Below are 19,693 nucleotides of genomic sequence, written 5' to 3'. Positions count from 1 at the left end.
CTGTTTCAAAATACTTAATGATAATAAAAAATTAATATTCAGGATCTCTACTTGTGGCTTTTTATGCAATTTCTTTCAAAACCATCCACTGTCATTTTCTTTCAATCTGTTCTTTATCTAACTTAGAACTCTAGCAATCTTCTCAGCCTCACTCTCTCTAATAAATAGAAATTTTGTCAAAGTCCAGAAGCATGAGTCTTTCTAGGTCAAAACCACAATCTTCCCCTCATATGCACTCCTACCAAAATGGCTGAACTCAGAGAAAATCCCATTTCTCTTCTATCCTGCAGACTATGCTCCTCAGTCACAGTAATTCTGAGTAATTCCATTAACTACTACCCTTAGGGCAACCAAATCTGTCATTTAATAAAGAGAAAACCTGCATTTTTGATCTATTTTTACCTCTCATTACAATCATAATTATTTAAATTTAGAGCAAAACCTTAGCATGATTGATCCAAACTTAGCCTCTAAAATCAAGACTTGTTTTTCCCCTTCAGTATTAAAATACTGTTACTAGGCTCTTGTTTAGTACATAAATGTATCTTGTATATCTCTTGCTACACTCAGAAGTACCTGGATTTGTCGCCTGTTAAAATGCTCCACCAATTCTCCACCCTCGTAATGGGGTAGAATTCAGCTTCTGGTTATCTTCCACATTTGTAAGGTGTTTCCGTGGGATGAAATGACCCTGTGCTTCAAAACTGTCTTGGTTAGACTCTTTTTATGGAGGTCAAGACACTAAGCTTGCATTAGATGTTAAAGTGTGCTCATCATGACAACTCTGACCGGGCATCTGCAGGAGATTCAGCAGTAGCCCAGAAGTATTCTTTAACAATCCTGTAGTGATTTTTTAAACATATCTGAGCTCTGTAAATTTTTTATTCTTCCGTTATTAGGAAAATAAAATGTTATTCCTCATATTTTATCTTGCATCTTTCCTAAGCAAAATGAATGCTTTCCAATATTTATGTCACAGTCAAGAAAGTTATCCTACTTCATCTGCTACACCAACATATAATTTAGTGAGCAATCAGAAGGTTTCCAACATCCAGCCTCATGTTCTGAATCATTAGCTCACATGCCATGACACAATGCTAGTAGAGAAAAAAAATAACTTTCTTGTCTTATTGATCACCTCACACATCACAAAGGAATGGCTATGCTTGATTTTGATATTCACAGCATCGTTTCAGGTGGAAGAGACCTTTAGGATAATTGAGTCCAGATGTAAGCCTAACACTGCCAAGTCCATCACTAAACGATGTCCCAAAGTGTCACATCCACATGTCTTCTAAAGTCCTCCAACAACTGCTCTTCACCAATCACCCTGCTTATTTGAGAATAAAGAATTTAATTTCCACAAGATTTGTTGAGGTGGTATTCCAGATAATGAAGTAACCCTGTCAAGTCACCACTGTAAGTTAAGAGATACCACACAGTTTATACAGCTTTTCAGTCTCCATTATTTTTACTACTCCTCAGTCTCCTCCAGAGTTACCTCACTCAGCATCAAAATCTTTTCCATATTCTTGCCTGCCACCACTCTCCTTTAAACTCTGAATGCAAGTTTCCCTTTTAATTTGTTCCTCTTGACAATGCAAGGTCCAGAGGAGTTATTTTGTGAGTGTTATGGCCCTGAACATCATCAAAAGTAAGGCAGTGGATCTGCAGATGACATTTACTACAGAAATCTTCAATATGCCCAAAATACAGCAACAAACAGTGCAAGTTTTGATATCCAAAGGATACCACAGCCATGAGGAGAAGAGATGTGACCAAACTTCTCCACTTTACAAGGTTCTAAATTAACTGTCAGCTGAAAAAGCTCATATAGCATCTACTTGTTACGGCTCGTGAGAGCACAGAACAGCAGCTGCGGCCAAACAAGCAAACAAACAAAACAAAACAAATCAGCAAACAAATAACTAGGTGAGAGAAGGAACAGAGCAGTGAAAAATACAGAAACAATGTTGCATCATTATACAACTTATTGGTATCCCCTGACCTGGGGAAGTCTTTTAATAAAGAAGACAACGGCAACGCTAAAAGACCATGGAAAAATGCATAAGAATTGTGGAAACTACTACAATTTCTCCTAATAAAGTATTGCAGTTGAGACTGAATTTAAACTTTAGCTTTTCCTGTTTTATAAATCAAAGATAAAGATGCTTTAATTAATTCAAAACCAGTGTAAAACTACATTTTCTATCTAAAGTATTACCAGACTGTGAAACTGCTGGTAAAATAAAGAATTTAGCAAGGTTAAAAAAGACTATCCAGTTACAGTGTTTTTCTTGTCTGTCTTCCAGGGTTTTAATTAAGGTAGCATGCTGAGGGGGTTTTGTTTCTTTATTTTTAGAAGGATATTAAACCTTATGGGTTAAATTTAAAGTTGTAATCATTATGTGACTTACAATGAAGGGTAAATTAAACTACAACTACTACAACTTGAGGAGCTCTTATAGCACATTTTGTCTGATGTAAAACAAAAGAATTGTTAACAAGCTAGAAAAGTTATTACCCAATAACAACCTGTATACTAACAGATTAATTTTAAGTACTAGATTCTCTTTGTTTCACCCAAATTTTAACAATGCTAAGTGCACTTCTCAATTAGCGATAGGAATACTGTTGAAAAACAACTGCATGGTATAATGTTCTGATTACTTTTTTTTAAAGATGGAAGATTAATGGAACAAACTCTATCTCGAGCTTGACAGAAATCCTGAATAGTTTTGTAATTTTTGCTGTTGTTGTTATTATTATTATCTTCATTTTTTATTGCAGATAGATTTTCAAGTTTGCTTGAACTTCTTAGGCTCCATCCCACTCCACAAACCTTTGTCTAAAAATATCTTGGAGGTTTAGGGCAAAATTCATGCCTGAAGCAACAGGCTAAAAATATGTAAGAAAGAATACCAAATTAATTTAGCATTAGATGTAAAGTAGTTCCATTGCTTCTTTCTCCAAGCAAGTGAACCATAATGTCTCTCAAGGAGGGCCATAACAGAGCAGTCACAAAAAGAGTAACACAGCTTTGAAAAAGGAGATCCCCTTAACTTGGAACTGATTTATGCCAGAGCATATTCTGGGTCAATTCTGCCTGCACCACCAGCACAAGCCACAGCAGGAACACAACTGCCATTTGTGCTCACAGAATAGACCAGCTCCAGGAGAAAGGGATGCCCTAGATATCTGTATAGGTCAGCTTCACAAACTGAATGTCATTCTCCCCTGACTGAACAGAAGCCGTTACGCTTCAGGGATGTGTCTGCAATCCCCCTCAGGAGAACCAGCAGCACAGAATGTACTGTTCCACTATTAAAAGTGGTCTGGGAGAAAGGAAAATAAATAAATAAGCCAGTAATCACTGATACTGGTTGCTTGAAAATCAGATACAGAGGCAGGTACATCCTTTATCTGGATCTTATTAGAACATTTTAGGACTAAGTTGAATATTCTAAGATGAGTATTCATAGCACAAGCTACATAATAAGCATTTACTATTATGCATAATAATGCATTAACTATTTATAAATAAACAAAAGAGCTTGCTTATAAGACAATCTGTTTAAATACTCAAATAGTTACATATGATAATCAGTTAGGTAGCATTTTTCAAAGACCATAAAACTTTGTGTGTTGTCAAGAGGCTTCAGAATTGTGAAGTTATCAGGCCTGCTCCACACAACATACTTCCTGTACAGTATCTCATCAGCAGTGCTCCTAAAACACTTGAGGAAGGGACACAAAGCCCTTCTTTCAGAGTCCTGAAAGAGTGTTGCAAGCACATATAAATGAGAATCCACAGCCTAGAATAAGAATGCTTTCTTTGGCCATTCAAGCCAATTTGGATCCAGAGGAGGGATAAAGTGTTCTGTCACACCTGTGTTTTCATTCCTCTGAATTGACTCAATGACTGTAAAAGGAAGATTTCAGGAGATGAAGAAGCAACGAAGTGATATGGATGTGCCTTAGCAATAAATACATAAATACATCATCACCAGCCCCCCCCCCCCAAAAAAAAAAAAAAAAAAAAAAAAAAAAAAAACACAAAACCAGACATATTTTTATATCCAATGCTTCCATATATTAGTCCAACAGTTCATGACACTCTAGGCTGCCTCATTTGACTGACAGTCTCCCAGTTAAGAGAGACCTCTCCTGGTTCAAAACTAATAGTCAAACAAAACGAATGAGTTATCTGGTAATACCCACAAGTCTGGCTATCAAAACCTGACATCTCCTTTTCTGCTGTCAAAGTCTGCTAGCCAAAGCCTAGACATGCCCTCACTGCCAGTACAGCAGGGACAACACGGCAACAGGTGGAGATAATGAGGCCACCTTGTCCTAGACCTTCCTTGCCTTGAGCTAGAGTATCTTTACTTAGAGACAGGGGACATGCCAAACAGACCAGAAATGCCCTTAACCCAGACTTAATTTGTCAGTTTTATTTTTACACTCTCAAATAAAAACTCAAGTAAGCATACAATATTTATGGGATCTAATGCTGTGGAAAACAGGCAAGTATTAGTGTTATAATCCTAATTTTACTGGCCAACACAACTGTACGGGACAATTATTAAGATGGAGAGTGAGCAACAACTCACAGCTCCTGAACCTCCAACTCTCTAGTGTCAAAACATATCACTCCTGTCTTCCCATCCCATCTCCTTCTCCTCTCCTACCTAAATGCACAAAATAAAACCATGAATTAGGCATCTGCTTCTCAGAAAATTAAGAGGAATGCTGTATAGAGTGCTTAACATCAGTACTTAACATGAATTGGTCCTTTCAGCAATCATTAGAAAGGCACTTTATACATTTTAATCCTGAACCATTTATGTGATCTTAATATACTTTTGCAGAAGCTTCTGACATTATGTTATCATTAAACATTCAAAGTTAAACTGCAGGTTCCTAACAACTACTAGTACTTTTAGTTTATAAAAGCTATTTATTTAGAGCTTTTAATCTTGACTGGAAGGGAGTAAAAGCTTTACTGAAGCCATTTCAATAACTTTCACAACTTCAGTTTCCAGAGAAAATATATACGATCTCCACTTTGGTATATTATTCAAAGTAAAGTCAGTGAAATAAATTCCGCATGGAGTGCAGCCTCATTCACAACCAAAATTCATGCATCTACAGAGGCAGATGTACGGAACTAGTTTAAAATGGGTGAGGTTGTTTTCCCCTAAAGAATAGATAAAATAGTTATGAAGACCACAAGGGACAATGGCATGTAAACAAAAGCTGCATTTCTTCCCCCACGACCTTAAAAACTTACACAGTGTGGAGACTGGAAGACTGGACTAAGAACTTTAAATATTTAAAGTAATCCAAAATCTCTTCTTTAAGTGTAACCCCATTTTGACAATATCATGCAAATAATAATAGAAAAACCCTTACAACTATTTCTTTGAGACATTCAATGAAAATAATACAAATGTCAGAAGAATGGCTTTCCTATACACACAAATGATATATAATTACCAGTTGAGGCTCTGCCCATTGCTGATAGTTATATAAGCACAACTGAATCAAGCTCATTTAACTTGCAATCAAATAACTTGGGTTAAGCCCAGTTGTTCACAAAACCTGTCACTCCTATTAAAAAATCCATTTGGTCCTGAAAAGTCTATTCAGCACAACTCTGGAATATTTCCATCCTTTAAAATTTCCCACCACTGAAATATGCCACAGCCACAGAGAAAGAGATACAAAATGCTACCGACTTATGGTGTAAAACCGATTAATATTTAAGTCTATCTCTCAAGATAAGTGGGGAGAAGAAAAAGAAGGTGTAGTTTAAAAGCAGCCAGATGATTCTTGTGTGGGTTCTTCAACCTATCCTATGATTAGGAGGCCAACATGCCTTCCTTACTCCAAGACCACATTTATTAACCCTAAACATGACTCAATGACAAGACACTCAAAACACAATTTATAATAATTCACTTTCTCAGTAGCTACCTGGTGCCCAGGGAAAGAGTATTCATACCTCAAGAAACACTCTTTTTTACTCATAAATGCTTTGTTGTGATTAACAGCCCTTAACTTTCCTGCTAACAACATTTCTGAAGATGTCTGAAAATCTCAACACCCTACATTTTTGTCCTCCTCCTCAAAGTTAGGGGAGAATGCACTATCAACTGAGCAAACCTCTACTTCATTTTACACTACTGGGCAGGAAATTTCACATCCATGAGAATCTTGTCATGTAATTTGTACAGTCTAAAAATTAATCTATGGCTTCTTTCTCATTCCCAATAGTCTCCTTCAAGTTGAACTCCACATTAATATCTTTGTTCCCAGGAGACAAGCTTTCCATTGCAAACCCAGGACATTCCAGATCTGCTTTCATGACAATCTGGTCTCTTGTTCTTAATAATGAGTTCTCAAGTGTATAGATTTCGGATTTAATTGGATTAGTACTACTCTTCAATCTTCTCTGTCCTCCTTCATGCTCATTACTGTCTCAATTTTTTCTCCTCTCTCTCTCAGGGATAATAGTTTTTACATGAACCCATTCAAGTATCTTTTCTTTAAGCGTTTGCAGACAGGCAACCATTTTGGTTCCTTGCCACCTAATTTTGGGTTAGTACCTTTTACCTCTTAATTTCTAAAACAAACATCTGTTTCTCAGTTTTCTTCTTCTTTTTTTTTTTTTTTTTTTAAAGAGTTGTTCTTTTAGCAGTGATGGTTTTGTCGCAATTTAGTCTGGACCAAATGACTTTTGGATAACTTATCATACTAAGAATTTGCAATTTCTCAGTTATGAATGTAAGCTTCAGCTCATCATGTAAAGGAACAAACAGTAGGGAAAGAAAAATCATTGAGCCATGGAAATCAGAGAGAAACTTCAAACTTCTTTTCATTACATTTAGAGAAAAAGTTATCCTAAAATATACTGAGTAGATTTCCTTCAAGTAAGGGTCACAAATATATTTCTGAAAAGGCTGCAATTGCCAATAATTTTAAAGTTCTTAAAAAAAAAAGTTCTTCAATTTCTACAAAAAGCTCAACTAAAAAAAACCTAGGAAATTATCACAAGTTCAATAATAAAGTAACTAAATCAAAATAATTATATTCACTATAAATCAATACTCTCTATACATACATATATTTATTGATTGATTGATACATTCAAGATAAATCAAATTTATTTGATTAATAAACAATCAAAAAATGCACATCAGTTTTATGATACAATTACATGGTAATTGTAAAAATGTACAAATAGTGTACAAATGTACAGAATTAAGTGTACATTTACTATTTTTATTTTGTATTAGGATAACAATAAAAAGTTAATTACTTAGGCAATGGGCCTTTCTTTTAAAGTAAATGCAATTTGCTAACCATGAAAGAAAAAAACAGCTTCACAGATGTACCTATTTTGTTACAAGCACATTAAATAATTAGCAGCAATTCTCAAAGAGCTGTTTTATTCTGCATCTACTTATTCAAATTTAGATATAGCAAGCCATCAAATTCGCATGAATATTTTTCAAATTTAACAGCCTTTGGCAAGAACTACCTGTTCTGCATTTTTTAAAATAGCTGCCTTAATATAATTGAACAGCCATATTATGATCATATTTATTATTTTTCACTAAAATTGCATGTGTAGAAATGTGAAAAATAAAAAAGGTACTCATAGAAATGCAGGAAAATAACTTACTCCCCTTAACAGGTGCAGGTCACGTTTTACCATTGTAAAACTTAGTCCTGTTTGGCTGTATTGATTCAAATTATTCCACAGCCATTTTTAAGCTTTTTCTTATTCTTCGTGGTAGCAGTCTTTTCTTCAGAACTGGTGTCTCATTACTTTACCCTGCCTGAACATTCAGCTCCATTCATTAGAACAAGCATCTGCTACAACCAGTATTAATGAGATCCATATGAAGGGATACAACAAGCCGTTACCCACCTGGGCTATTCATTCTACAGTACAAAGCTGATAATGCAGAGTCATCCAGCAACGCCTGGAACATGCTGTTACAATTACCTTACTCAGACAGTAGCTACTATTTCAGAAACAAGGCACTGCAAAATTGGACCCATTTGTAAAGATGTATCTACTTTGTAGGTACGGTTAACATGCAACATATATTTCGTCTCAACAAAGCCGAAAGGCGTGATTTTACTAGTGGGAAATTTGCCCTTTGGCTTATGAATAGATTTAGCATTGAAATTATTTATATGACACCAATAGTTTGATTGCTGTTACAAAACAAAACAAACAAACAAACAAACAAAACCCAAAACCAACAAAAAAATACAACCCAGAGAATTTACACCAAACCAGTCAAAATAGCTCAGTGACTTTTATTTAGATAATAATAATAATTTAAACCAATATGATTTTAGAGGTGGTTTTCTCCAAAACAGCATGAGTTTGCACACAGTATTTACATACAACCAAGTAGCTGGTAAAAAGGAAATATTTCACCAAAGAGTACCTATGCTAAATGAGCTTCACAGATCTTTTCATTTAAAGTTCATTTCTCCAAATCTAAGATACAAATATACACATCTTTATACATTGGCATTTACAAACAGGAGGGGAGGAGTATTTGTTCATATCGCATTTTTCCTTTTGGGACAAACATGCTCCAGAAGGAATGCTGGAGCAGAATCAGGTGCGCCCTGCTGACACACACACACACAACAAGGGCCCTGGAAACCAGGGACAGAACAAGCAAGACCACAGCGAAGGCACAAACCCTTCAAATCACAACAGACCAGGCTAGGCAAGGCTAAGCCAAAAGATTTTGAACTCAGAGCTCCAAAAGAATGGAGGAGGACCAGTTTTGACTGAAACCAGACTCAGAACTCACACACTTACAAAAATATGTAAGATAATACTCCAGTAAATCTCCCCAAGATATTTCATAGAATCACTACCAAATAATTTAAGATTTCACATTCTTAGTCAACATTATATGAGAAATAATGGTCTTTTACTTAGGGAAATACTTTTTCTAAAATTATGGGTAGAAAAACACAACAATGCTATAAACCAAGAAAACATGCACAGTTCTACCACTGAAGAAAAATCCCAAACAACAGGGGGGAAAAAAAAAAAAAAAGGCAACAAAATCAAAACCAAGATAGCTCTTAAAAAAGAGGATGAGAGGTTCAGCTCCAATCAGAATCTAGGATTAGCAAATGCTTTTGAAGAAAAGTAGAAGTCCTTAGTGAAGTGACCGACACTGCGTAACAGTTGAGAGAATGTATAAAAAAATGCTTCAGTCATCAAACTTCTAGGATAAACTTCTGCTGCAGAAATAAATACAGGTATTTAACAAATAGTGAAATTTAAGAAGTTTGGCTAAGCTGAACAAATGTTGCTATTAACTAAAATAAAACCGTTTTATTTCAGTGAGATAGTATAACAAAAATTATTACTTATGAATCTGCTTCTCTTTAAGTCCAAAAGGGTCAACAAAACAACACTGCTTTTTAAGCAAACAGAGAGAACAAAGCAACAACAACAATAACAAAAAAAGCATTCAAGCCTAATAATATTCTAATAGGCAAGGTCTAGACTGCTGTATCTAAACCACTTTTAATAGAATAGCTTCAGAGATATTTGATGACAGGGGTTCCATCTCCAGATAATGTAAGCAGGAGATCCATAAATGGGTCTCCACTAACTGATGTCTTAATATTAAATTCAAAAAGGTCACGCCTGTCAACACAAGCATTCGAATAACTAATGAATATCTGTTTAATTGCATATGGAGTCTGGATCACTGGAGAACAACTAAATAATTAGAAGCATGTCCAATGTAAAAATTATCATAATAATTTTTCATTGTTGGTTAGGATACAAATCATGCAAAGTGTCTAAATGTCCAAATAATAGCTCAGGTTTTCATCTTTAATCTCTCTTTCACATTATTTAAGGTGAATTTCATTAACATTTGATCTCTGTAGCTCCATTTTCTTCTCTGAATATACCTATCAGTCTGTGTATCTCCACAATCTACTACCAGTTATTATGTTTTGAAAACATTTAAAAGAGCTATTTAGTTCCTTCAGTTTTGTTCTTCATCCATTCTGTCTTCCCACCATTCTAAAACTAAAAACACAGGATAGAATGTTCAAAATAATGAAAATTTCTACAAGAAATTACACGTAATTTTAATTTCTTTCACAAAATGCAGTCTTCCAGGTACACTACTATGTTCTGTATAATTGCTTTAGTACGCAGAACCTAGGAATCCCATCCACACTTTTGTGTAAGAAAATGAGAATATTACATAAGACATCAGTTTTCCAGATTAATAGCACAGGATATGACAAAGACTCTTCAGGTCATTTTAAGCTGGCTGACTTCATTTGTTCAGGGTCAGCAGCTTTGGAATGCCCTATGCCCTGTGCTGCCCTGAGAATATGCCTCGAGCTCCCAATACCCCATTGCTGTAAGTTCCCATCCTGAGAACATCTGCACTGCACTATCCAAGTGCTTGTGCATACAGCCAGTGTTAGTAAACCAATTATTCCCACACATTTCTTAATGCTTGGATGCCATACTGACTGCAAGCTTGCTTTGACTTTTCACGCCATGCTCAGACCAAGGCAATAAACCTTTGAAGCACAAACCCTACAGAGGAGAGACACTTGAAGGGTCTGGGTTTTTTATACAAGCCAGCTTAGTTCTGGCTGAATTATCCTGAATCCTGACTGACTCCATGTGGAGCCACTTGGCAACTCTTGTAAGACATCCAATTCCCCATATTCTCCAGGATTTTCATTATCTAGGCTACTCCATTATTAAAGACAACAAACCTGGCAACATAAAGAACTCAGAAAAAACTTTAGCATATGCCCCGTCAGTCCAATTTGGTTGTAGTTTGTTATTAAACAAAAGGCAACCCTGCAATGAATGTAAGAGAACTGGTGAGGGAAGATAAAATTATTGACTCTTTGGCTGACATGAACTATGTGTTTGAACAAAGGATCACAGTATGAATAATTAAAAAAAAACAAACAAACAAACAAACAAAAAACCCTACAAAATTTCCAATACTACCCAGCTTCTGAAGGATCAATTAGAAGATTTAATTTAGCTTATAAATAAAGTCTTCACCTTAGCAAACTCTCCCTGTTATGTAAGATTATTCTAAGACCTTGGTGGCAAGTTGTGGCTGACAGTCAGGCAAAGGTTATGGAGAGGAGTAACTGCCCTTTAACAGTCAGTGTGTAAAACAGCGGCAAAGGTTATGGAGAGGAGTAACTGCCCTTTAACAGTCAGTGTATAAAACAGCTGCTAGAAAGAAACTTGGCCACAAACTTCAGCAAATGCTGGATACCAAGACAGAATAAAAATTAATCTCTGGAGCCAGTTTTGTCGCTGTGCTTTGTCCTTTGGACAAGTAAATTCACTTTCCTGAGAAAATACAAACTGTCTACCGAATTTACTGTGGTTTGCTTTTTCATTTAAAATGAACTTACCGGGTGCCGTCTGCTTTCCAGCTAACTTTGTATGGCTTCTGCTCCAAAAATTTAATATTTTGCTTGTCCATGGAAACAGGCTGTGCTCCAGGGAATCCAGTCCTAATAAAAAGAACCATGTTTATTAATGGTTCTGCAATAAATAGTCAAGTAAATACATCTTTTACATCAGACTCAAGTCACACCTTGTACCAGACTTGTTGCAAGGTTAACTCTGAGTTAGAACATCCTCTCCAATAAAGTATTTTTCAATAGAAGTCAAAAGCCTATCTCATAAGAACAAGGTTATTTGCTTATGACAAAACACTAAATTATGTGGAACTTCGCAGTTTTAACTTTGAAAAAGAAGGTACTTAATTTAAAAATTACAGGCACAATAAGCATCAACAAGTTAGGAAGTAGTGTGGATCACCAGCTTTGGAAAGGAAAAGTTCAGAATCATAAACATTAAAACCAACATTTTCATTAGCATTCTACACAAATCCAAGTTGGCTATATAAAAATGAGTATTATACCTCTCTACTGAAGTGTAACAGCAGTGGTATAAATAAATCTACTGCTTGAGAAAGAGCTAAATTTTACACAAATAGTTGGATTAGGCTACATCTGTAATTTAAACAGCCACATTTTGCTATCTCAATGGAAAAGTAATTCTAGAATCTTATTTCTTAACATCAAAAATCGATCATTCCATTTCATAGTACAGTGCAAGGCTTTCACTGCCAAGTGTGTTCAAGGGTTTTTTTAATAAACAATCCATCCAAAAATAGTCACCTTTTTTCTCATTTTTACAATGAGCAGTTTCATTCTGCAAAATATAACACATTTCTAGATAGTATAAATAAGTAAGTTCTAAATATTCTCATACCCTTCCCATCCACAGAACTGCTGACATTTTTGCTGTATTCCTCCTAATTTGGGTTGTGTTGTCACCTGGGTCACACATTTAACTGTTATTCCTTCCAAGAAAATTGCACCCTAAATAAAAGAAAAAAAATTTAAAAAATTTACTATTAACATCTTCATAAAATTAAATCAGAATATGTCAACACAATATTAAGTCTGCATTCACAATCCTCTAGAGCAATACTAGCTCAAACATTCTTTAAGGATTTACCTCCAAATGCCAAGATACATTAGCTGAGCTTTGCCAGGAAACTCACAGGTGTGCCATATTATAAACCCAGGAACTGAAATGAGCTATTTACAAGGAAAAAAATATAATTTAAAAAAAAGCCAATAGGGATAAGGAAAAAGGAAGGGATAGCTAGTTCTTAAATACTTACACTACTTAGCTAGTACTCTCAAGAAAGTTGATCTAGGACAAACTTAACAAAAGAGAAAGTATAAACGGCAGATTTGTAACAAAATATTTGTGTAAATATATTTTTTATAATTTATTCTCAATCTAAACCAGGTAATTAAAGTAGAGCTGCTATCCTGAATGCCCCAGATAAGCCTATGTAGAGATCAAAAAAACAAACTGGAAATAAAACTCTAAAATAACTTGGACATCCTTTTGATGCCAAGAGGAATAAAAACAAATCTTGCATATCAGAACACATGAAAGCCATCAGATCTACAAACCTACAAAATTAAGGATTTCTATGGAGATCTCAAATCAACCAGTCTTAATTCAACAGAATATCAAATAAATTTTCCACACACACAAAGATCAAACCATGACTATTCACCTGTTGAATCCTGCATGTGAAGATACAAGTATCTCAGATCTGTTCTCTAAAACACTTGAAATTAGCTTTAACAAATCTAGCTGAATACTACTGATGAAAGGAGTAGTATTTTTCTCCTCTGCATTTCCACACACTGTGGCACTCACCTGTTATACACTTGAGCAAGTCTAGGAACTAATTTGGCAAAAATAACATCATAAACTGGTAATCTTCTGCCAAAATAGTATCCTAAACTAGCTCACCATAGGATAACTCAGTACTAGTGCCAGCACAAGGGAAGCAAAGGGAAAGCAGGGAAAAGCAGGACCACAGTACAGCCTGCAGTTAGTTAAGATTGGCTCAGCCACATCACCAAATCACATTCTGAGAACAGAACATCCTCAAGATATATATACTGGTTCATAACCTTAACTACCTTGAGCTCCAGAGACTTTCTGGGTGTCACTCACCCCATACAATTTACATGGGCACCAGCCGGTGCAACAGCGCACAGGGGAGTGGGCGAGAGAGGCAGACAGCTACTCGTGCCTGGCCAGCACATTGTCTGAATTCAGATAAGTGGTGAAGAGCACCAGGGAACAAAGATGGTTCTGCCTTGCTTCTGTGAATAACCGCAGAGAGTATGACTGCTAAGACTGAAGTAACAGGCAGGGAATAGGAAGGATTTTCCAGAAAAGAAAAAGTAATAAACATGAAATTCCTTCTTGAACGTGTTTTTGGCAGATTACCTGCTTCAAGTACAGTCACTAGCTAAGGCACAGCACTATGAAAACAATGTGAGTCACTTGGGCATTCGTGCTTGGCTAACTTAGCACTCCAGGCTTCATGAGGACATTCCTTGGACAAAGTGCTAAAACTGAGCCAGACCCGTGCAGTTTTTTACCCTACTGTTCAGCTACCAATGCCTTCGGAAACAGAACACTGGAGACCATGGTGCAGAGATTCCAGAGAGCTAAGATCACCAGGAGCACTTCAACTCCTCAGCACCTGATACTAAACCAAATTATAAGCCCTAAAGGATCCAAGGAAACTACATGCACTACACAACCTTCACACTGTCTGTGCTAATCAACCTTGCCCCACTTGCCATGAATTTCTCCACCCACCACTTCAGCTGAAGGAGAAGTGGCAGTGTGGATCATCCTGTGTTGGTTCATATCCTAAACACCACCCGGAGGAGTGGGTGAGTGGGAAGAGCCCCAAACACACCTTCCTCACCCTAGCAGCTATCACCAGGCCTGGGTGAGAGCTGTCTTCAGCTACTCAGACTTGACTGCGTGCCAATATGCTCAGAGACTGCCTCCCAGAAGACAAGAAACATTCCAAAACATGTCGGGAAGGGACAGCTTCTAAAGTGAAGGAAGTGATAGACAGGGAGTTGCACTGATCAGCTTAGATTTAATACCTAGAAACACAGGTCCAAACCACAGTAACTGCCTCTTGGCATGTACAAGCAAAAAAGAAAAAATTATACTGACTCACTCAGTAGCAAAGGTGTTCCACTAAACATTTGGTTTTCATAATGAAACAGGCTTCACAGAACTGGCATTGCATGCATTTGCCTTGGTTTTTCATTTGTTTGCTTATCTTGTTCTCATAGAGGAACTCAGAAAATGTCGGGTAGATGTAACTTCCATAAAACAGAAAAGTAACCTGTTTCAAAACCAGGCTCAGAGGAATTAGCATTTCACTAACAAAATGGAAGAATCTCCAGGGTCTGATCTAGGCATAAGATAATTGATTTATTTCCACTAAACTTCCTATTAGCATTCTTATTTTTGTGATACCTCTGACTTTAGTAACAGGGATACAGACTGGGATGGTAGTTTAAGATCAGTGTTATCCTTAATTTTAAAAATGGGCTGGAAATAACACTGTGCAATTCAGTATAAACAAAGTTCTACACTTAATAATGGATAAGAAATTATACAAACACACACTGGTAGATAATTAGAAAAAAAGACATGGAAGCAGCAAGAGACCAAAAGCTGAATTAGTACTGTTCTGCTTTGTGAAAGGCAATTATGTTGAGATATGTAAACAGAAATATTAGCCTTAAGACATGTGAAATTAATTTCTCCCTATTAAGCCTTACAAGGATGGCCTCAACTAGAGGCTTGCATTCAATTATAGGCACCACAGCGTCAGGAAAACATGAGTCAACATGACAGAATACAAAGAATAACAAGAAAGGTCAGTAGTACAAAAATACTATAAGGAACTATAAGGAAAAAGTGAACTAATAAGCATTTAACATGGAGAAGGAAATGATACCCATATTCAAGCACATAAAATGGTGCTGCCAAACCAAAAAATAGTATTTTTCCCATATCTTTCAAGATGCCACAGGCAGAACAATAAGTGCAAGGGTTAAACTTTGCAAAAGAGAGTCGGTTAGGCAGAAAAACCTCAAGTCACTAATATTTAGAATCAATGTACTGTGATAGTTAACTAATAAATATCCTCTTTACTTCAAATGAGTTTAATTGCTTCCTTCTGTCTCACAGATGACCACAAGATACCTGCACTCAAAATCACCAAGAAAATCATTAACAGCCACCCTCTCTTCTGGATTGTTTAAGATGTCACCATTCATTTCAGAAGCACTGCATCTCACACCCCGTAAAATGCAACTTATGTGGGACTAGAAGAGACAACACTCCCCAACAAACAGTAAAAGTTCCATTTGACCCATAAAAGGTTTGTAGGCTCTGGCTCAGAATTATAACTTTTAGTCTGATTTGCAAAATGAAGTACTTTTTTCCTGAAATGAGATTCTAAGTGTCAGTTAATAATGTTCTTCTGATGCTACAATCAATACTGCACGCACTGACAAAGTCAAAACTTGCTTGGATTTCCTGTGTGGCACCTCAGACTGCAACAAGATTTTCTGGTATGTGTCAACTTCCTTCACATCATGACAAAGGAAACTGTAATGGCTTTATGTTCTAATGATTCTTATATTTTCTGTAGTGTAGGAAAGAAAGGCTGTCAAGATTTTTTTACATCAAAATATGTTAGTTTTAATGAAAAATGCTGCAGTAAAGTTTCTCACATCAGAGTTTCTGAAATGGACAGCATACTAACTTCATTTCACAGGCTAGCTGGCAGTTGATTCTGACTACTCATTACCCTAGCAAGATGCATGGGAGCTGTCTCCTCATCCACTACTAAACTTCTCTTCTATCTCCACAACGATTTGGGTCAAAATGAGAAAAATTAACAACACTACTATCACTCCAGCTACCTCTAGCTTTACACTGCCTACCCCTGGGCTTTCAAGAAAGAGATGAATTATAAAGGTGGAAACATCTGCTGCAGGAAACCAACACAATACTGAAAATGTAGCCCTTCAGAGAGTAAAATAAGAATATCTGAGGAAGAGGTATTTACCTGATACTCACTCCCCCTGTAGACCGCATATTTACAAGGAATCACAAATAGACTGTATCCATCTCTACTGAGTTAAGAAGCAGTCCCATCTGCCAGCCAAGAACCATGGTAAAGAATTCTGCCCGTTCCTCCTCTTCGTGTCAAAGAATGTTCCTTCACAGCTGCAAAACTGAATTATACGAATATGCATATTAACTAGATGATTCTTTCTTTCACAAATTATCTAACTCATAATTAACTTTTAGTTATTAATATGCTTATTCGTATAATTTAGCTTCCAGCCTTCAACAAAACTATGGTGGCAGACAAGAAAAAACCTGGGAAGCCAGTATCATTCCTGTTAAATAGACCAGTTGAGTTTTATACTTGATGAAAAGAGGCTGTCATTGTAATTCATCGTGATACCTCAGTTCCTAATGCATCAGAAGGTTCCAGCTCCCCCACAAACATTTAGATATCAATGTTTTACTACAAGGCTAATGGAGGAAGTGGCCATACCCCCTAAATATACTTTTACTACGTTTTTATGGTGTGGGAAATTTTTTATTCCAGATGAGGGATAATTAGAAAGTTTTCAAAGTTCATCTTGCTCCTTTAAACTGGATTTTGTATTCCTGTCAGGCTAATATTTTCCATACTTCACCTGTAAACCTTGCTGACCAGATGCAGTAACAATAAAATGCTTTTTTGCAGCCTATTTCAATATGAGGATTTCCAGGTGTCTGGAAAAAACCACACCTCAGCACACAAGTGACATAATTCAGTATTATGAAAAAAAACCCCTATTTTTGCACTCAGCAATAATCTAGCCTACTTTATTGCAAATAAAAAAGCGAGTCAGGAATTTCAAGAGAACTGAGACATTAGTCTTCAGATGATACAAATATAATCTTTGTACTTGAGTATTAGTTCTATATCATGGTAACTACAGTAACTTCTTTCATCAGAATTATGCAGGTGTATGTCAGAAATCACAGAAAGTGATGGGCAATATTTCTTATAAAGCTAAACCAGCCTTGAGCACAATACAATTTCAAAGCTGCCTTGGTTTTTTTAAGCTCATATTGCTTTTTGCTAATCCAATTTTCAATCCTACAAAATTTCCCAAAGAAAGACTATTAACCAAAATAAACACCGAATTTTTAAAATTCTAACTCATCCACATGACTAAAAAAAACAAGAGCTGTTTCCACCCAACTCTAATATCATTTCATCTTGAAAGACAGACTGAATAATTGAAAAAGCATTTAACTATCTAAAAAAATTGTTATATTAGAAAATTTCTGAGTCATTTTTACAATTGGAATATTTGAGGTGGTGAATATTAAAGTACAAGGAAATACAAAAAGTTTATAACAGACCTACAATTTTTTCTCCTTAGAGACAATGTTTCCAGTCCTCATTTGCAAGAGCAGTGACACTTGTATAGCATGTACGATGATGTAATTGATGGGTATGAGGTTATGAAATTACATTTAGCAATTAGAATATTAAGTTCCAAATCAAAATTACCAGTTTTAGGCGCTCTTTTCTCCTCTTGCCAAAGGAAGAGCTTGATGATCCGGGTTCTGATTCTGGGCCTCCAGTTTTACCATTATCATCATCCTCATCTTCATCCTCATCAAAGCACCATTCTGGAAGCTCTGGTGGCGCAGGTGCATCATCTTCATCACCGTAACGACGAAATAATTCCTTCAAGTAGTCACCTTTATAAATACCTGGTGGTCTGGCCTGAGCAAAAGTAGCCACAGCATCCTCAATACTATCCAAAAAAATAAAAATAAAAATAAAAAAAAAATCATTCTGTATGCTTAATTTACATGTCTTAGTCATGTCATGCTTTACCAAACATAAGTATTATTGGGACTGAGAATCAATATAAACTCTGAAGTGGTAATTGCAAAAATATTACTTATATTTGGAAGCGCATGCTTAGATCAGTCTGGTAACAATTGCTCTTGCACTAGATTCTGTATAACTCTGTAGGCACTGAAAATGTTCTCACGTAACTGCAGCTCAGGCTGCTTTGTGTCCTTATTGTAATTCCTAGTGATCTGCTGATTTTATCACAGATAAAACTATTTTTTATTGCTACAGAGAAGCAATGGGTGACATGCAAGTAAATACCTGAGAACTCCATGAACACAAAAAAAGACCAAAGAAACATATCAACAGACTTAATGAAAAAAATGCTAATGTTTAAATTCAAATATTATTACATTTTTCTCTGATAAGAACTGTCTTTCCTCTTATTAGAGGTTTTGCCATCCTACTGGGAAAAACCACCCTAATCTTTTTTAATTATTTCTCTTTCCAGAAGTTTCTCATAAAAGGGCTGTGGTTCAGAACCCTTTTACTATGCACCTAATACTTAATCTTGCTCAAATAAATTGGAAGCTGGACCACAAAAATTAGAAACCAAAACTAACAGTCATGCACCCTTATCAGCCAACTCGAAAACTCTCCAAAACATACAACAGTGAGCACAACACAAGGGTTTTATTGTTGCCCTTCTCATAGATCCTATGCAAATATTTAACTAAAAACATTATGGATATAATCCTGTCTTCCATTTATCATGGCTGTGAAGAGCAGTAATGGTCCCAGGATCAACATTTTAAAATCTTACTATATAGGGGAGAGGAGAAACCACGAAAACAGAGATGTCCCTGTCAGGCTTCTTGACAAGCACAGGTCTTAAAACTGGAATAAAAGCACACACTGCACCCTTTGACATTATTTTTTTTTTCAGATATTTAATTCAAAATGTCTTTTTTTTTTGTCTGACCCGTACAGTATGGAATAGAGCTGAGAACTTTAAGCAGGAAATTTTCCAGAATAGACAGAAACATCATCTAAGAATCAGTAAGGTTGATTCAACCCTCTGATCTTTGTAAGAGAAAACACGATGTTCCCCAGAGCAACACTATCACACGGTATCATTTCAAAAATGACAGTTTAAGAGTCTGAGTTACTTAGAAATACCTTTCTTCCCCATGCTATTTTCTAAGACTCTTAATTTCCTTCTCATAGGACTTTTTTTTTTACTTTGCTATCTTTCTTAAATTGTTTCACATCTTCTGTAATGAATGCCAGTGAAAGGACAAAACAAACCAAAAGTTACGGGGTCTGAA

General features: G+C 36.0%; 1 protein-coding gene across 1 annotated transcript in view; it reads right to left on the bottom strand.

Annotated features, from left to right (window-relative positions):
• Positions 1–19,693, bottom strand: part of RNGTT (RNA guanylyltransferase and 5'-phosphatase) — a 173,669-nt gene that overhangs the window by 132,562 nt on the left and 21,414 nt on the right. The window contains exons 6-8 of the mRNA XM_040059755.2: positions 18,072–18,321; positions 12,341–12,450; positions 11,473–11,574 (exon numbers count right to left, since the gene is read on the bottom strand). Coding sequence (XP_039915689.1) covers positions 11,473–11,574; positions 12,341–12,450; positions 18,072–18,321 — 462 coding nt within the window. The remainder of the gene's footprint in view (positions 1–11,472; positions 11,575–12,340; positions 12,451–18,071; positions 18,322–19,693) is intronic.

The sequence above is a fragment of the Hirundo rustica genome, chromosome 3 (genome assembly GCF_015227805.2).
Source record: "Hirundo rustica isolate bHirRus1 chromosome 3, bHirRus1.pri.v3, whole genome shotgun sequence".
NCBI lineage: Eukaryota > Metazoa > Chordata > Aves > Passeriformes > Hirundinidae > Hirundo > Hirundo rustica.
This window is presented reverse-complemented; position numbering and strand designations above follow the sequence as displayed.